The sequence below is a fragment of the Haliotis rubra genome, unplaced genomic scaffold (assembly GCF_003918875.1).
Source record: "Haliotis rubra isolate DU_JTF1 unplaced genomic scaffold, ASM391887v1 Scf997, whole genome shotgun sequence".
Lineage (NCBI taxonomy): Eukaryota > Metazoa > Mollusca > Gastropoda > Lepetellida > Haliotidae > Haliotis > Haliotis rubra.
In genome coordinates this window covers 165,399-185,956 of record NW_025767742.1, presented here as the reverse complement: position 1 = coordinate 185,956, position 20,558 = coordinate 165,399, and the positions used below count along the sequence as shown (strand labels likewise).

Below are 20,558 nucleotides of genomic sequence, written 5' to 3'. Positions count from 1 at the left end.
TGCGAGTTGGCTGGCAACTGACGGTCGATGGTTCAGGCTGCTGGTGAATAGAACGTATTGTCACATAAACAGCAACAGAGAACCCTTAGGCTGTGTGTCTCTGGGTATGTGGTACACAATACTGAGACGTATGTCGAAGGAACATTTCAGTTTCACTTCCTTTCCTCATTTGAAAAGCCATGGTAGTCAAAGAGAACCCACTGTGTCATTCGAAACACTTGAAGGCTATACTTGGTGTCACCCCTACGGATAATGTTTGATTAAAATGTAATTCACTCATGCCCTCCATTCCTCATTCATCTATTCACACACTCTCTCACTCGCGCAGAGAAAGAGATCATTTCCTGAAGTAATTAGACATTCAAATACGTGTTGTAGTTAGATGATAACCCTCTTATTTGATTTCACCTCATGGGTATAATGTTAGACTAATGCTTAGTCTCTGAATATATATAAGTTTGATAGTAGCAAACAAGCGTATTTAAATTGAAAATGAGCCCCAGGGAGACAAGAGATTCAGAACCTGAGGAAATCTAGACTTGCTTTATTTAGGGCTTTAGCACTGCAGAGAGGTCTAAGCAGTAGGGAAAATGTTGTTGTTCGGGGACTGTGAGACAGACTAGTATAATGTATGTAGCCTCCCAGAGCCCCATCCGCTGATGCTAATGGAATACTGTTTCAAGTAACGAAATGTCTCACTCACTCACTCACTCACTCAGCTTCTACATTACGAGCAGGCTATACTCCAGTTTATTATCTGACAAAATTATGACGATTTTCTAAATGTTTCAAATGCATGTGGCTATTTCTGTGGACTATTCTATTTTACGATAAATGATTCCGTTTCTGATAGTAATGCATTGATTTACTTTCAGCCACATTAAATGCAAGTCATCATTAGGAAACAATAGGGTCACCATAATAGGATAACCATGTCTGAAGGAAATCAATATCGGGTATCGACCAATTTGTAATCTGCTCATTGCAAATACATTGCCAGAAGCCGCAGAGCGACTCTGCTCCTGAAAGTATATTTTTCCTTCAAAGTTGAGTCTTTCTTCATCGAGGCAAGATACCGTTAACACAATATGTATCATGTAAACTATAAAAATGTTCAGGTCAAAAGATAGGTTATCATGCAAATTATGTCACGCTGAAAATGTTGTTTCTTTACTGAACCCTGTAGCTAGGCGATGTCGGACGGCAATATCCGGAAAACTCGAGAAGGCAGCCCTCCACCATCCATTCCATCTCGTGCCAACTGTACTCATGTACACGGAGCGAGATGAGAAGGCAGGTTCCTCTGTAGACGGTTGGTCTTCCTATTGCAGGCAGACTGCAGCAGCCTCATCCCACCCGGCACTGACAGTCATGGAGTGATACCGGGGTGGAATGGCTGGATTCTCGGAACAATCAGGGTGGTGTAAGTTCTCCCTGCTGTGTCTAGTTCTGGGACTGATCAGTCTGGTGTTCGGTGTTGGATACCCTGAGTGGGTGTTATTTTCTGACGACCTAACATTTCAAGCCGGACTATGGCAAACCTGCGCTGAGGGGCTGGAGAGATGTCAAGTGTATGCTATTGGAGAACAAGAAAGTGAGTTCTTCATAATAAGTGTGATTGGTTTACTTTAAAAACGAGCACCTGGCATTAAACCATATGTGTTTTATGTTATGCATAGATGACTTGAAACCCATGTCATAGTGGTATACTTAGATGTTAGAATGAACATTCAGATGACAGGCATACGTGATTACTTTGTAATTTTCACATTTGTAAAGAAAGTAACATATTCAGTAAGCATCCATAATACAATTTGAGAAATTATCCAAATTTACATGTACACGTTACTAGTATATAATTTCATTTAGAGTAGCCATAAACGCGGCACATTATCTAACTAGAAGGTAGCTACCATCTTAGCACAACAGAATATGTATGATGAACTATAATTGAAGCAAAACAGAACACATCATTATCACAGTAAAACACAATATATCATTGAGAGGGGCTATTATCACAGTAAAACACAATATATCATTGAGAGGGGCTATTATCACAGAAAACACAATATATCATTGAGAGGGGCTATTATCACAGAAAACACAATATATCATTGAGAGGGGCTATTATCACAGTAAAACACAATAAATATATCATCGAAAGGCGCTATCATCACAGTTAAACACAATATATATATCATTGAAAGGCGCTATCATCACAGTTAAACACAATCAATATATCATCGAAAGGCGCTATCATCACAGTAAAACACAATCAATATATCATCGAAAGGCGCTATCATCACAGTTAACTCAATCAATATTCCATTTAGTCGCTATCATCACAGTAAAACACAATCAATATATCATCGAAAGGCGCTATCATCACAGTAAAACACAATCAATATATCATCGAAAGGCGCTATCATCACAGTTAAACACAATCAATATATCATTGAAAGGCGCTATCATCACAGTTAAACACAATCAATATATCAGTGAAAGGCGCTATCATCACAGTTAAACACAATCAATATATCATTGAAAGGCGCTATCATCACAGTAAAACAATCTATATATCATTGAAAGGAACTACCATCCTAGTAAAACACAATATATCATTGAGAGGATCTATCATTAAAGCAAAAAACAATATATCATTGAGAGGGGCTATTATCATAGTAAAACACAATTTATATATCAATGAAATGAACTAACGTTTCTTCTATACGTCCTCGTTGATGAATTTGCGAAATACTTCGAAATAGAACTGATTGACCCAATGAGACTTTACGGGAATGTTTGTTACTATATCAAGAACTGATAGTCCTGGAAAATAGGACATTGAGGTGAAAGCGTCCGTTGAACACCATGATCGAACATGTTGACCCGACTCCCGTCACTGAACACCTTCATGATCGAACACGTTGACCCGACTCCCGTCGTCACTGAATACCTTCATGATCGAACACGTTGACTCGACCCCCGTCACTGAATACCTTCATGATCGAACACGTTGACCCGACTCCCGTCACTGAATACCTTCATGATCGAACACGTTGACCCGACTCCCGTCACTGAATACCTTCATGATCGAACACGTTGACCCGACTCCCGTCACTGAATACCTTCATGATCGAACACGTTGACCCGACTCCCGTCACTGAATACCTTCATGATCGAACACGTTGACCCGACTCCCGTCACTGAATACCTTCATGATCGAACACGTTGACCCGACTCCGTCACTGAATACCTTCATGATCGAACACGTTGACCCGACTCCCGTCACTGAAACCTTCATGATCGAACACGTTGACCCGACTCCCGTCACTGAATACCTTCATGATCGAACACGTTGACCCGACCCCGTCACTGAACACCTTCAACACGTTTACCCGATCGAACACGTTGACCCGACTCCCGTCACTGAACACCTTCATGATCGAACACGTTGACCCGACTCCCGTCACTGAATACCTTCATGATCGAACACGTTGACCCGACCCCGTCACTGAATACCTTCATGATCGAACACGTTGACCCGACTCCCGTCACTGAATACCTTCATGATCGAACACGTTGACCCGACTCCCGTCACTGAATACCTTCATGATCGAACACGTTGACCCGACTCCCGTCACTGAATACCTTCATGATCGAACACGTTGACCCGACTCCCGTCACTGAATACCTTCATGATCGAACACGTTGACCCGACTCCCGTCACTGAATACCTTCATGATCGAACACGTTGACCCGACTCCCGTCACTGAATACCTTCATGATCGAACACGTTGACCCGACCCCGTCACTGAATACCTTCATGATCGAACACGTTGACCCGACTCCCGTCACTGAATACCTTCATGATCGAACACGTTGACCCGACTCCCGTCACTGAATACCTTCATGATCGAACACGTTGACCCGACCCCGTCACTGAACACCTTCATAATCGAACACGTTGACCTGACGACTCCGTCACTGAATACCTTCATGATCGAACACGTTGACCCGACTCCCGTCACTGAACACCTTCATGATCGAACACGTTGACCCGACTCCCGTCACTGAATACCTTCATGATCGAACACGTTGACCCGACTCCCGTCACTGAACACCTTCATGATCGAACACGTTGACCCGACTCCCGTCACTGAACACCTTCATGATCGAACACGTTGACCCGACTCCCGTTACTGAATAACTTCTGGTCTAACACGTTGAACCGATTCCCGTTATTGAATAACTTCTGGTCCAACACGTTGACCCGACTCCCGTCACTGAACACCTTCATACTGATCTAACACGTTGACCCGACTCCCGTCACTGAATACCTTCATGATCGAACACGTTGACCCGACTCCGTTCGTGATTGAACACGTTGATCGAACACGACCCGACCCGTCACTGAATACCTTCATCATCGAACATTGAACACGTTTGAATACCCCGACTACCGTCACTGAATACCTTCATGATCGAACACGTTGACCCGACTCCCGTCACTGAACACCTTCATGATCTAACACGTTGACCCTGACACCTTCGTCACTGAACACCTCCCGTCACTGAATACCTACCTGGTCTAACACGTTGACCCGACTCCCGTCACTGAACACCTTCATGATCATATACAATATATTAGACTCCTGTAGCTGGATCTTTGACCAAGGTTGGGATCAGTAGCCTTTCACGCTGTAGTTTCCGGTGCCTAGGTTGGCCCCATAGGCATGCCGGAAGACTCTGATTCTGTGTTCGAATTCAAGATTCCCCTGTTTGTGTTTCTAGTATTGTCAGCATCTGATCTATGCTCGGTGGTTCTATCTAGGCTGATGCAACTTGAGATAACTACAATGCTGTTCAAGCGAAATTCACTCACTCACCTATACAATGTGTAACCCCGTTACGACTGACGTAAGTGCAGGTAACCCTTGCTTGTTCGAAGCGTGGCCAGCATCGATGACTTTGTTGGTCATGTGTCATCGTTCCCTAAGGAACGGAATCACTGGTTTCTCTTGTCCAGAGATACAATCTATTATCAACGAGTGTTGAGTGATTGATATCTGTAGACACGAGGGTGAAATTCAGCATCAAACAAAATTATAACGTTGAATTTCCTGATTGTATATTCTGAGCATACTGCCATTAGTTACTGGCACTATGTCTAATATGACGGTCATTCCACATTTCCTCGTCAAAAAACATTACTAGGAGATATAGTGTCTCACACAAGCGATATCTCCTGTGGAACACAGTTTTGGATGATAAAGTGTCATAAGGACAGCGGGTGAACGAAATTTTATGTTTTATCCTCTATTTCAGTTATGATGTTTTGACACAAGATGTTTTTCATGTTTGCAGTCTGGTTCGATGCTGTGAGGGGGATCGAGGTCCTGGCATGTATCCTCTACTTCATCACAGTGTGCATGTTTTTAAAGCAAATCTGCTCGTCAAGTTATGTTGATGGAAAGAATGTCATCATATTGTCATTCTTCACAGGTAGGCAATTTTTAATAACATACCTTACCGAATACCACGAAATAGCTGTATTCTTTATTACATAACCGCCTGAATATTCGGGTATGGATTTGGCTCACTGATTTAGTCGATGCATGTTATCGTATCCCAGTTGCGTAGATCGATGCTCATCATGTCAATCACTGGATTGTCTTGTCAAGATTCGATCAATTACAGACCGATGTTCCTTGCTGTCATCATGCTATTTGACATGAGTAGGGCCGAATGAACTGACTTTTATAGCGTCACACTTTAACATGGATACTGCACTAAAACACAGTAACAGATTTCAAGCCAACCAGTCCTGGTGGGCGCTAGCCAGGATGACGTAATGCAGCAGCCAACGCCCATCCACGCTCAGGACAGATGCTCTTAGATTATCATAGATCGACCATCTATTTAAGATGAAAGTAATGTTGACGCCTGAAAAACAGGATTTGACGACGTCATAAACATCACTAGGCTGAAAAGATGATTTGCAAACCTACAGTCAAAACACAACTGTCATATCCGTATTGAAATGTATCGAAAAACATATATTGTTTGTTTCATTTTAAAGCCCCATCAGAGACAGTGTGTACTTCACATTAGGCATTCAAGTGCCCTTCCTGATTCAGTGTTAAGGGTGTGGCCTTGCAACCAGTGCTGAAGGTCCTGAGTGCTCACTCAGGTAGTTCATTATCCCCGCCAACATAATACAGGTGAAACACACATTAAGTGCGACTGGCCCAGTGTGTGAAATCCACCTGCAGTATGTGTTGAATAAATAACAGAACTAATTAGGTAGTGATCATTGCTTACTTCATTCCCTGTATTTCTATAGAGACCCGGGTATGGAGACACAGCTGTATACGTCTTTAATGTCCGGAAACCTCTTACTCCTTCAGACAGCACAGTCTGATTAAGCGAAACGCAGGTGGCGTACAAAGATATACAGATGTATCGCTAACCGCATTAAGGAAAGGAAAATAGAATGAATTGATTAAAAGTTGACAAGGCCTTTCCTCGCCCACATATGTGCAGTTATATAGACATGACGCACATCAGTTTGAAAAAAGACACATTTATGGATAATATATCAATAAAACGTACTATTTATGAATATAAATAAAACTAATACAATAAATGTTATCAATAATAATACTATATATTACAACACTGTATTGATTATTGTTTTCGGATATAATTAGGAGTTGTCACATATTTTTTCTTTTATTCTCTGCAAGAATATTGTCGCACTTGTTCTATGGGGCCTGATAATCGGTATTGAACGTCGAATGAAGTAAATGCAGTGTGATACAAGCATACATTTCCAGTGTAATACAGAACATGTATCCAAAGTCAATATTCATAAATAGAGGAATACAGTTTATCCTCTGAAGATCGTTGTTCAAAGGACAGGACCACCAGTAGTGTATCTACTGGAACATTCTTTGAGAGGCATTTAAAAGTTGGAGCAGTAAGGAAGGATAACTGTTGTTCATCTATATCTTGCTATCCTTCCTCATTTAGATACACCTCTAACCGTTTTAACCGATAATAAGTAGATCAGATTTAAGCTGATATGTGAAAAGCCGACGCTATTTATAATTCTGACGTTATCTGATTGTCTTTATAAGAGCAATGTGAAGCTATCTCTTGACCACAGGATGTCGCTGGACTCATACTACAGACGTGAAAGGTCGTTCATTATATTAATGAATAATGTAGCATCCCCGTGGAGGTATAGCACTTTATGTTATTTACTGCAATGTTCAACAATCACACATTCGTTCGCTGAAAGTTGGAAAACTTTTGCCCATTCCGTTTGACCTTTTATAACAATAAAAAAAGTTTAAAAACAAAGGTAGTTGCGCAGAATCATAACAAACTCTTATTTTAATACTCAAACCTGAGGAGTTATGACAACATGTTTCCGAGAAATAATTACATTTTCCTTAAGTTCGTCCTTTGGAATTACCATTCATCTCGTAAGGACAAATTGAATAACACATATGATAGGTACGGGTAAAATAGCGTTTCATATGTGCGGCCTTTTTTTAATATGTTTGGCATCAAATTGGATTGTCACATTTTAGGCTATTGTCTGTCTACCCGCTTCTGTTTGTCCCCAGGATTGCTGTCTATTGTTGGGGCAATCGTGTACACAACACAGATCAACCTGAGCATCTACACAAAGTTATCTCTGAGTTTCTGGTTCACCCTTCTTGGAGCCGGAGCGGCTCTATTGGCCGGTTTCTTCCTCTCCATCAATCGTCGGGGCTACAGAGGAAGCATCATCACTCCTATGCCCCCTCAGAACAGGGGGGTCGTCAAGCCGGTGAACATGGGAGTAACGGTAGTCCAACAGTCAACCGCTGTTGGGGGACCAATGCTACCAGCTTATTCTGCCGGGTATAACGTCACACATGGAATGCAACCGGGTTATCCCCCTTCGGAAGGCTATGGGCAGCGATTTCAAGGTCAGCCCTCGGCCCCTCCTCCGTACAGCGTCTCTAATGACAACGCCTATATCCCGGGTCAGATTGAGGGGATTGGGGCGTGGCCGACTGGGAACCAGGGTCTTATTCCCGCGGGAGGCCATACCACTGCTACCCTAAATCCGCCTATTAAGTAACAACTCTGGTGTCTTAGCGTAATGACAAAGGTATGACCTGCTCAAATTGACTTGTTTCATTTGAAAGCACTGTCCTCTGTATATGTGACTATAGAATTTGTATATTAAACCATGACTATTTAAAACTAACCAAGAGGTTATATTTTAATAAAATGAGGTAAGAAACCTTTCTGTAATTTCGGCGGTTGCAAACCCTTAACGCAATTGTTTAAACTTTATAAATGCGTTTCTTGTTTGGATCAGCCAACTGTGTGAAACCCATTGTTGATATCAGCCGTTATTGCATGGCTGAGATATTGCTACAATATATATTATATAAAGTATAACAGGCTCCATCTTTTCGATCAATATTAATTTCAAGTACTATTGTTTTGTTCAATAAACTTAAGTTCTGTTTATGACGTTAGACGTACATCATGTAAGGCAATTTGTTTCAAATTACATGTACTTGCTTTTACTAACACAAAGTCCAAACATTTCTCATGTTCTGGAATATTTTATATGATATCAGAAGTAAGCCAACTCTTGGCAATATATCTAATTTTACACTTTTCTGACCAAACTGTTATGAAGTCTTTTTCATTCTTCCTGGTCTCCTAGTGACGGGTTTTAACCTATCCATGAACTCAGAGAGTTCCCCACCCCAGTACCCAACCGATCCCTGGGGTAGGAAAACCAATGTTAGGGGGTCATGGTGGAGAACCATTACACCCTGGAGGTTAGAGGTTCAGTGAGGTGCAGTGAATTGCCTTAAACTGTCTGTAAGTCAGGCAATAGAAACAAGACTGGTCAATTGGTCACTGCTGTTGATTTGATGTTGTTAAGTGACGTTGTTCAAGTCAGATATTATGCAGTGCTCAAGGTACATTTCTTGCATGTGTGTTTAATGTACATTCTAGCTTTAGTTGCGTTCTGTTCCATTCACATACTGGATATACTTATGCATACATACATGGTGTTTATATGTTATTTAATCAATTTCTGGTTATGTATTCATGAAATATCACTAGCTGCTGTTCTGCAATGATGGACATCCTACTATCGTGTGATACAGATGTGACCATCATGTGCTCTCGTCATCTGATCATGTGATCACGGCATCACGTCATCTCTTCGTCCATTAATCAGCTCTCATATTTGTGTCCGATACAAACACACCCTGTGATAGTGGCTTTTCCACGTCTTTTACGTCACAGGGGCGTGTCACGCTTAGAAACAGCATTAGAAAGACATACAGTGAAGCCTTGTTAATCCGGACGGTTGCGTTTCTCAGTAAATTCGTCCGGATTGCGAATCGTCCGGACTACTGAATCAAGACCCCGACACGAATCTGGATAAAACAAATAAGCATTTAATGTAAAGCCTAATTCATCACATCAATAATTTTACCGAGTGTCATCCGCATGTTGACCCGACGTGTCTGATCACGTCCTTCCTCAGCACAGGTGAGGTAATGTCTAACAAGCGATCTATTGTAGTATGCCTTGAATGTCCTAATTATTCCTGCATCCATCGGTTGAATATGAGACATTTGGTCACATTTCGCAAAGTTAGCGAAGGTATGATGCAGCATTGTCGTAAAAGCAAAATCCTTTTAGTCCCGTGACCGGTACTCAAAGTACATTAACCAATCAGAAAACAGCTAACTTGCCATCCACGCGTAAGGGTACGGTATCTTCAGTCGGGAGCTTTTTATGTCTAATTAAAACAACAACCCAGTTGGCCAGTTAATTAAGTAAATATCGCCGGGAGGTGTTGTTACGGTTCGTGAACACGACTTACAGCGTCCGGACTGTGAAGCAATTTACTGTTTATTTTACTGATTGGTGACAGCTACTTACCGTCCGGTTCCGGAAACCGAATTTCCGGATTATCGAGGCAAATTATATAGGCATAGATGAAATCGCCCGGGAGGCGAGACATATAACTAACGGGGCTTCAATACGTGACTGTGAACCCTGGCATATATAAATGGCATTCAATGAAACTGTTTCTAAATATTCTTTAATAACAAAACACTGTGAATGGCATAGAATGGCATTCAATGAAACGAAATATTCTTTAATAAACACGTGTAGAATAGAGTTGTGTTATCCTCATTTCATTATCATGTTTCAGAACTAGTATATGTGGTTTTAGTGTCTAACTATGCTCCCTGAAGCGAGAGACGACGCCTGTCAAGGAAGTCATGTGAGAACATGACACATGGCCAGGACGATTACCCCACCTTGGACGTTGAGCACGCCATTTACGTATGTTGTCAATATGGCGATTTAAACGGGGCGTCATGGTGATAAGAGGATTGTGGAAAGTTTGGCATCGCTTTCGTGGAGCCTGGTTTCAAAGCAATCGTTCCTGTAATATTGCTATTGACCTGGGACGCCCTGAACGAAGTCAATCGTCAACATTGTGGGTTTATCGGTACCTCTTCCAAGGTCTGCTAATCACAGACTGGAACACTGAACGCTACACGCTGATTTCTACCAATGTAAATAGCCCGCTTAAGACACGCCACCGCTAAATCACAAGTAGACAATAACATGTAGTAATGAAATCAGATAAATCATAACTGTACGGTTAGCATAATCGATAAGAAAGATGGAAATAATAGCCCACACATATCAATTGACCTTCAAAAAAGTACGGAATGACCCCCTTCACATGTGTGTGGCACTACTTTGTGCTGCACGGTCAAACTATCGGATGTGTTTTGGTGTTTACAGACCTGAACGCTTGGCACAGCATATGTGTCGTCAGCATTGATCTTGGTTGTAGTACTTGGAATTGACATTTATATTTCATTATCCCGGACTTTGTTTAAGAGTATAAACGTGACGCCATTATACCAGGTGTCAATATCGGAACTAGTCTTGCGGAAGTCGTAAACCTTATGTAGAATTTGGGGTTGCTTTTGTCTTCTATTTAAGTGTTAAACTGATATAAGAAGATGTCCGAACAACATACGGAGGGTCACCGGTGACATACAGAAGATTCCTGCTGATTTCAGCGTTGCAGAAACATTTTCTCGCTTGCTCCAGCTGACTGAAGGCACACCAGAGCGTCATCCATCAAAACAAGCATAGCAGAAAGTATCGTTCAGACTTCATTATAGGCCTACAATTGTCTCAGCACCATGATCGCCTTGTGGACCTGATCCAAGATCGCCTTGTGGACCTGATCCAAGATCGCCTTGTGGACCTGATCCAAGCTTTGTTAATAGTGACAGTAACTCCTTCAGGTCCAACACGCATCTACACTGTTGTGTCGAGGTTGAAGGGACCAACTCAAATACGTCCAGTAATAATCTACACTGTTGTGTCGAGGTTGAAGGGACCAACTCAAATACGTCCAGTAATAATCTACACTGTTGTGTCGAGGTTGAAGGACCAACTCAAATACGTCCAGTAATAATCTACACTGTTGTGCCGAGGTTGAAGGACCAACTCAAATACGTCCAGTAATAATCTACACTGTTGTGTCGAGGCTGAAGAACCAACTCAACTCAAATACGTCCAGTAATAATCTACACTGTTGTGTCGAGGTTGAAGGACCAACTCAAATACGTCCAGTAATAATCTACACTGTTCCGAGGTTGAAGGACCAACTCAAATACGTCCAGTAATAATCGAGGTTGAAGGACCAACTCAAATACGTCCAGTAATAATCTACACTGTTGTGTCGAGGTTGAAGGGACCAACTCAAATACGTCCAGTAATAATCTACACTGTTGTGTCGAGGTTGAAGGACCAACTCAAATACGTCCAGTAATAATCTACACTGTTGTGTCGAGGTTGAAGGACCAACTCAAATACGTCCAGTAATAATACTGTTGTGTCGAGGTTGAAGGGATAATCTACAGTAATAATCTGTTGTGTCGAGGTTGAAGGACCAACTCAAATACGTCCAGTAATAATCTACACTGTTGTGTCGAGGTTGAAGGACCAACTCAAATACGTCCAGTAATAATCTACACTGTTGTGTCGAGGTTGAAGGACCAACTCAAATACGTCCAGTAATAATCTACACTGTTGTGTCGAGGTTGAAGGACCAACTCAAATACGTCCAGTAATAATCTACACTGTTGTGTCGAGGTTGAAGGACCAACTCAAATACGTCCAGTAATAATCTACACTGTTGTGTCGAGGTTGAAGGACCAACTCAAATACGTCCAGTAATAATCTACACTGTTGTGTCGAGGTTGAAGGACCAACTCAAATACGTCCAGTAATAATCTACACTGTTGTGTCGAGGTTGAAGGACCTACTCAAATACGTCCAGTTAATCGAGGTTCGACACAAACGAAAAATGAATTTGTCATCGATTTACCGATTGGCATGGAAATTGAACAACGGGAAATATATGCGACAAATAACAACGAGAAAATAATACATTGGGCTTTGGTCATGATCACATTACCCAAAACATTGTCCATCACCAACTTAAGCCGTGTAAGGCGACTAGGCGGTGTTGCTGTAATGTTTATGTTATTAATGATGTGTCCACTCGAGTATTGATGGAACAGCTCCCAATAGAGCGCGTGATATGTTTTAGATGGGAAACTAATGCGGAATGAGGATCGATAATGACCTGAAATAGGGGCATTGTCCTGAAGATAAGCGACGTCCGGAACCATGTGTGAAGAATAGTTGTAATGGACAGACATCATTTGGCGATAAATCTATTTATAAATGCCGGGATAATGAAATAGTTTAGTGTAAATCACAACTGGGGCTAGGTTTTCACAAACTGTTCAGTGTGAGCGGTACAAAGCACTCTCAGTCCATCAAGAGGAGTGTAGCCGCTAATTTTGGACATTAAAGTTTTTATGGATAACCAATTCTTTATTCTGTTTAACTCAAAACAGCCCCGAAACGTCATAAGAAAAACATTTTTATCCGTAAAACGTTTGATGTGTTCAATTTTTTCCAGATTATCATTCCATCAAAGAAAATGCTAAAATAAAAAAATCTGACAGACTGATGGGCATTTATAGATAGTTCATATTTCTTCCAAGCAGGTACCTGTAGGTTAGGCGCACAATCACCTGAATGACTTTATCCTCTGTATAAACCATAATCAAATATGACTAATGATGCCTTACGTTTTCATCTGAAGTCGATCTTTACAGAACACACGGTATGGCATGCTGGCTATTTCTGGATGCTGAGGGCGACATAAATAGACCCATGAAGACGTTAAGCTGTATCCCATCGATTGCACCTACGTCCCATACAAACTATTTTCTGAAGCCTTGTGGTGCTGAATGCAAATATAGTCGACTGTGCTCACTAATGCCCGACATCCACTGAAATCATTCGCTACACATGTATATAAGGGCAAACTCGATAATTGTAATGAAAGATAAATTTGCGGGGATTATGCTCTGTACATACATATCATACCTTTGTTGTTTCTTCAAGCTAGATCGGTGCTAACATATATACAGTATACAGTCAGAAGATACGTCATGTTTACATTACATCCATAATTATTGATTTCAAATATTGATTTGGAATATATTGCAGAAGACTGAATTTGCAGATATCAATGTCGTATATTGTCGATGGTGTCGATGATGGTGTTACCGACGTTGACATAAAGGAGTTGCGTTATTGATTGAGTCACTGCATTAGTCGTGCTTCATGGACTGGAACTGCTAGCACATCCTCCAGCTCATGAGGTAATGATAAATACTTTATCAAATATAGAATGGAAATAATCCATTTGAGAGACGACACAATACAAATGAATTAATGCTTTGTGAGAACGAGAAGAGGTGTGCTTTGTGCCAGACAATTGCCTGTCGCCCCTTGGAGATACAACGTTTTCCTGTACGATGTTAGGCAACATACAAACACGAAAACACCTTTTTGGCAAATTGTGAGAATGGCAGGTGCTATCGGTGGCTTTCAGTTTTCTGATTTTCAGTGATCCATTTGTATACTTTTACCATTATTTCACTTTTTACGCCCAATGGAATCTGTTATGGCAGATACTGTTTCTTGTTTTCTAGTGTTGACAACTTGTCTTTACATTGTAGTCTGAGGAAGCTGATGATGAGACACTAAATGATACAGGGGACCAGTCCACATTTGAGGTAAACCCGTAGACGGTTACCAATTGGATAAGACACGCTAGGTCGGGTATGGTTTAGTCAAGTCAAGACACATGAAAGGAGCTCAGTGAGAGCTTGTAATTCTCCCACATACGTTACTTTTTTTAATGAGATGTATAACACCTACACCTAAATGTAAGTTCGGCGTCTGCGAGGCACGAAGAAGGCCTCGTCCGACATATCGATAGCGTATTCTCCCATACAACAACCTACAAGTTCTGTCGACATATCATGTCTCATAGATCGCGTAGCAGAGTATGACTATCATTACAAACAGACTAAAGGTTATACACACAAATTATTTATTTATTTTATCGAGGCTAATATCAAACATAAAAGATAAACATTGAGGTATAGCATTAAGTATATGTAGGAACTGTTCTTGGCTGACACACATGACATTCACATCATTGACCGCTGACTTTCACCTGCCAGTGATCAGACTTTACATAAAGCTGCATATATACATAACATGTATACATGCTGCACATAAAAACGTTCTGTCTTGATCAGATGTTCGTGATCTGTTTAAAGCAGATCTACTTGTTTATGCAGCGTTAGCACTATAGGTGTGAAACTTCAGTTTCCTCTCAGGTCAAGGTCGGACGGTCCTTCCAAGGCTGATGTTGTAGACGGACTTCTTTGGACGGGCGTCGAGACTGGCCTTCCAGATGGGACTCCCTGACTGGCCTCTGAGAGTGCTTAGTGCATAAGTCACGTGGGCATGACTTTCATTACATCTTTGGTCATTTAAAGGATCATCATGAGCCTCAACCGCGTCTTCTGTTTCCAGCGTCACATGACTTCCTCATCAGTTTGACCTTCACCTCCTCCTTAGGAACAATGGCACCCCGGGCTTCTAACTGAAGGTTAAGTTTTGTGTCTTCTGCTTTCTGTATGGTAAACTTTTGTAATATTTTGGCCATCGTAATCTTAGCTTCTAGGATGGCGAACCTCATTCCAATACAAGCACGTGGCCCCGCCCCAAAGGGAAGGAAGGTATATCCAGCTGCAGCACTCTTCTTTTCATTGGAGAATCTTTCCGGGTCAAAAGTTTCCGGACTTTCCCAGAATTCCTCGTCATGGTGGAGAGCCCATACGTTGGCATGGATGTTCATACCAGCAGGGATGGTGACGCCATTGTACGTTTTCGTTTCAGCTGCCCTTCTTGTCACAATCCTGAAAAGAAACAGGATAATAAATTTAATAGATTATTAAGTACTACGTTCTGTTCTTTGTTCAAATTATACATAACTCTATGAGTGAATGGGTATGTATTCCAAGTCGTATGGGCAATATGTCATCATTTAAGTCCGTAGATATACATGTTACTCGATACCACGCCTGTTAGCCGTTAATACGAAATATGAAAATAACGTTTAATGACACAACCGTACTGACATCGTTACTGTGTGATTACATAGTGAATGTTAGAAAGTTAATCACAATTATAACTTATATTACATCTTTTGTTTTCCCACAATGCTATCAAAAATGTAGGAAATCGTGAATATTAGGGGTGTCACAATTCAGTCTCACTTCGATTCGATACGATTATCGATTCAAGTCGTTCGATTCGATTAATTTCAATTCGATTCACCGAAGCTGAGGACAAAGTCACGTTTGTTGTAATATCGGTTTAATTTGGCAAACTTTGGAAAATTGGCACAATGCACAATTAGTACACTGTAGAGACAAGTTGTCAACAAATACTCACTGAACATGTGATCATGAAATTAAGTTTCAGTCACGAACTCTGGTGTCAAGCGTTCATTTGACTGTAATGTCACTGTAAGTCATTTGGAATGACCGTGTTCTGTACAAGGGATTTTCACTTGAAAGACATGCCCTCAGGGCACTTACAATGTCTCCGGCAGTGGAGAATACCCTCTCACTGGCCACACTTGTAGCAGCGAATTTTCAACATAATTTCTTACGATTTCAGGTGAAATAAACTCTCAGTATTAGAAAGTAAGTACTTTATGAATCGAATCGAAATGGATGCATTGGAAATCGAGATCGAATCGTACATCTATCGATTCGAATTTCGATGAACCGAACCGAATCGTGACACCTCTAGTGAATATGAATAATTAATTCCTATTAGAACAATTAGATAGGCGTTGACGAAAAAAGTTAATGCCTGTGAAACATAACGCCAAAATGTATTCGATAGCTTTCACGTGTCGCGCACGTGTGTAGAGCGTCAGTCGTAGTTTACACGTTTACAAGGAAGATCGATAATTGTCTGTAAGCCATTATTTCTGTCAATCATATTGATTCTGCTTATCGTACAGTTCAGATTAAATAGATTTCAATCATTGTTAGCGTTTTAGAAGTATGCAGTGTCCAAAACGATCAGTGTTTCAGAACCTTTGATTAGCAGACTATAGAACAGGTACCAAGAAACCACAAGCATGACGAACGTGTTGGGATGCATATATTCCACGAAGAGGGAACAGATGTTAGATAAATCATTGCGGTATTAGGCACTATTATTCAAAAAAGCTAACATTGAAAATTCGCATCTCATCCCTTTCGGCCAGAAACATACTGTCTCTTTCATTTTTGGAAATGATAGTTCCCCTTTTTTAAGAGTATATGGTACGCCATATGATGTGCTGTACTTACAATGAGGCAGTTGGGTAGAGGCGACAGACTTCATCGAACACCTTATCGAAGTAATTCAGGTTCTGAACGGAGTCATATGTGATGTCACGCTGAAATGAATGAGATACAAACTATAACACACTGTAACACCCGAATATTTAGCACAACACCTAACGATTAGAAATTACTTTTTAATTTTCGTGTATTCAGCTAAGAACAAGACAGTACGGAATAATTGCAAAATACACTTGAATGATAGGGTAGCATAGTGGCTAAGGCGTTCGCTCGTCAAGCCAAATGCCCGAGTTCGACTCCCCACATGGAGACAATGTGAGATTTCAATTTCTGGTGACCAATAGAATATTACTAAAGCAGCGTGAAACTACCTTCACTCACTCGCATAATAATTAAAACCAAGTGTAACATATTATCTCAGCCTACCTGTCCCACTTTCTTTTCGATCTCTGAGGTGAGTTTCTTATGCACGTCCGGGTGTACAGCGAGTATGTGACTGAAGAAAGCCAATACTGTGCTGGTGGTTTCGTATCCCGCCAGAAGGAAGGTCATACTCTGCGCCACCACCTCTCTGTCAGTCATTGCCTTCTTCAGGGGATCCTTCTCGTTACCTCGGGCCTTCTCGGGAAACAACATCATCTGGACCAGGTCCACTATGCTACTGTTTTCCTGAAAAAATAAGACATTTAGATATATTAATGTGGCCAGATTAACATTCAGTGATCATTGGTATGATGCATTGCTTACTGGAATTACTAGTGACGTCAGTGTTTGGATACATCCTTTGGTAGTATCATCCGAAAGATGTTGGGGTGTGAGATTAGTTTCATGAAGACGTACCCCCATTTCTTTTCTGATGGTTATGACTTCCTTCATCTGCTCGCGCAGCCAGACTACGGGATTCATACCAAAGATGACCACGAGGTTCTTGAGGAAGAACACCACGTAAGAGAGGAAAGGAAGAAACACTGCAAGACACAAAACACAAGGTTAAGTACATGGTTTGGAATGCACCGTATTTCACAATTTATAAAACCAATAATATTATATTTTAACTATATTTATATTAAATTTAGAATAGTGTTCTCTTTTGTCATTAGGAAGATACTCAAAACTTAACTAGTGGAGTACTTACTGACTAAGGGGAGGATGAGAGTCTTGGACAGAGTGTTGAACAAAGTCCTGATGTTGTTGAGGAAAGGGTCGTTGGGGTCGGTCTGGGCATCTGTGCGGAGGCCGAAAGCGCACCTGCCGATGACGTCAAGGGTCAGACATTGGAAGGTACTGTAGATATCAAAGGAGTCCCCGGATGCTGCCTTCTTTTCCAAGTTGTCAATCAGAATGTCAGCAGTGTCCGTTATGATTGAAAACATCTGTAGCAAACAGAACAGAGATGAGAATAAGAATTTAGCTGTATACATTAGTTTTTTAATAAAGATCATGTTCATGTTCATATGTTCTTCACTATGCGAATTTAACAACATTTGTATGAACATATATCATAAAATGTTTTAAACGTTTTGCATTACGATGAAATCTATCATGCTCACCTGCTTCATTTTCCCAGAGCTGAATGCAGGTGTCAACAGGTTCCTACTCCGTTTCCATTGCTGACCGTTCTCCAGGAACAGCCCAAGACTCTTCCGGGGTGCCAGGGGGAATTGTTTACGGCATTGAAAGTTCTTGAAATCCTTCACCAGAATTTGTTTGAGAAGGTCAGGGTCACTAACGGACATGACAGGAGTGTAGCCCTCAAAGTAACCAAAGATTCGTCCGTATTTCTTACTCCAGTCAACGGTTGCTTGAAACTGGCCTTTCTTCATGATTTCCATCAGATTGCCAGAGATGATTGAAGGTTCCGGCCCAGGGATTCCTAGACGCTTGAACACGCTGAAATGGCGCTTCAGATGCCTTCAGAAAAAGAAGATCATGATTATATTTCAGATTTAAATATCAGATTTAAAAATAGAGAGTTACAAACTAAACTGAAATGAATTTCAAAACAATCTTAGCTCTTATGATTATTATTTCTCACACGCTTCGTACATCCATATTGATTATAAAAATATGTTCTCATAAAATAATAAATATATCATTTCTGCTAAAATACAAATAGACTAAGACAACTGGGAATATGTCATCATACATATACCATCTATAACTATGTTACAAGAGACGTTTGGCTTACCAGAGGAATCCAGCAAGGAGGACCACAAGGGTGAGTACTATCTCAATGAGCATCTTGTATAACGTCTGGTAGAACACAGGTTGTCGTGTGGCGAGATCCGGGGATGCTGGGCCTTATATACTGTCCCCGTATCCTTTCCCTAGTGTGAATACAGGAAGAGGGAGGAGTCTAAATGCCTATTCTTAGGTTTGCTCTCTACTGGAGAGGCCTCGGTTATCACAATGATAAGATATTGTCCTAAAACTGGTAAGCTTCAGACAAAATTAGACACCCTCAAACCAAGAATATTTACGACGAACCCTTTGTTATCGATTCAGATAATACCAGCTTATATCTGTTCTATCAGAAGTAGGGTAGCGCTAAATACAGCCTCAATGGTCTATTTATGGAAAAGTTTTATATTTTAATCGATAATTAAGTAAATCGGTAAAATTATGTGAGTACTAACAACGTTGTAACAAAAGTGTTTGTGTGTCAGTTGTGTCTGAAGAGGCACTTATGACAAGAGACCTAAACGTGAAAACATACCACTCAAGCCACTCTGTTCAAGACAGGTAAATTGTGTATATACAAGTTTCCTAGATCACGGTAACCCCGCTAGGGGCAAATCAAGCAATAAGTGTGGGCGACAATTCTCAATCCCTGGTATCTTATCGAGAACAAAATAGCCCGGGTCTTGCGTTCACTCAGGCTTCTTGGCTACACTTATATAACCTTATATATGTTACAAAAAATACAGAACATTAGATATATATTTTTCCCAACGATCTAAGTTACCTCCTATAAAAATATTGCTTCCCCCTAAGAATAATCATTAGATTATTTGAAGATGTAAACAGAGTCCGAGTCTATATGACACTGGAGACAATCATTTACGTTAAGTTTTTCAAGCATATTCGTGTCCGATCCCTTTCTCACCACATTGTATTCTATCTCGCCTTATTTGTTTACATCGAACTTTATGACACACATGTCTTAAATTTAATTACTTAATTAAATGTTTGTATTTTTTTGTGATTTGTTTTTTATATGATTGTTGGTAAACATTAACGTGCACTGGTAACGCCTTTTAATGTTTGAGATATTGAAAGATACAATAATGAAGACCGGAATTGGATCAATTGCAGTATATTGATGTTTTTGTAAAACTGTCATGTATGGAAATGTGTACACGCCCACACGCCCACACGCCCCCTCACTATTAGCTTGGACTAGCAGTAGCTTTGTATTCAGAGTATGACGCAAACAGCTATCAAATAATAGCAGTGCAGACAATGCTCTACAATGATTCCTCGATGTCATATGCATAATTATGTGCGTGATATTGAACTCATTCTAATAAGTGTGTCACAGAGTTATTGAAATAAATTGAACTGTATTAAATACATATTGCCGGCCTTAAATATTTTATAGTCCAACTCGGGCAATAAAAACCCATTGTGAAGTTTATATTCAGGTGTACTTAAATCTAGATTAAACCTGTATCTTCG

General features: G+C 40.7%; 2 protein-coding genes across 2 annotated transcripts; one reads left to right on the top strand and one right to left on the bottom strand.

The window, feature by feature from the left end:
- The first annotated feature begins 1,236 nt into the window (after positions 1-1,236).
- Positions 1,237-9,373, top strand: LOC124265812. Its single transcript, XM_046700645.1, has 3 exons — positions 1,237-1,594; positions 5,368-5,505; positions 7,638-9,373. The coding sequence occupies exons 1-3, from the start codon at positions 1,393-1,395 to the stop codon at positions 8,138-8,140; spliced, it is 843 nt and encodes a 280-aa protein (XP_046556601.1). The 5' UTR covers positions 1,237-1,392; the 3' UTR covers positions 8,141-9,373.
- A 5,168-nt stretch (positions 9,374-14,541) lies between these two features.
- On the bottom strand, positions 14,542-19,319 carry LOC124265814 (cytochrome P450 3A11-like). Its single transcript, XM_046700648.1, has 7 exons — positions 19,069-19,319; positions 18,431-18,791; positions 18,016-18,253; positions 17,721-17,848; positions 17,307-17,549; positions 16,887-16,975; positions 14,542-15,434 (listed from the first exon to the last, which is right to left on the bottom strand). Exons 1-7 carry the CDS (start codon positions 19,119-19,121, stop codon positions 15,026-15,028), a joined length of 1,521 nt encoding a protein of 506 aa, XP_046556604.1. The 5' UTR covers positions 19,122-19,319; the 3' UTR covers positions 14,542-15,025.
- Positions 19,320-20,558: the final 1,239 nt, after the last annotated feature.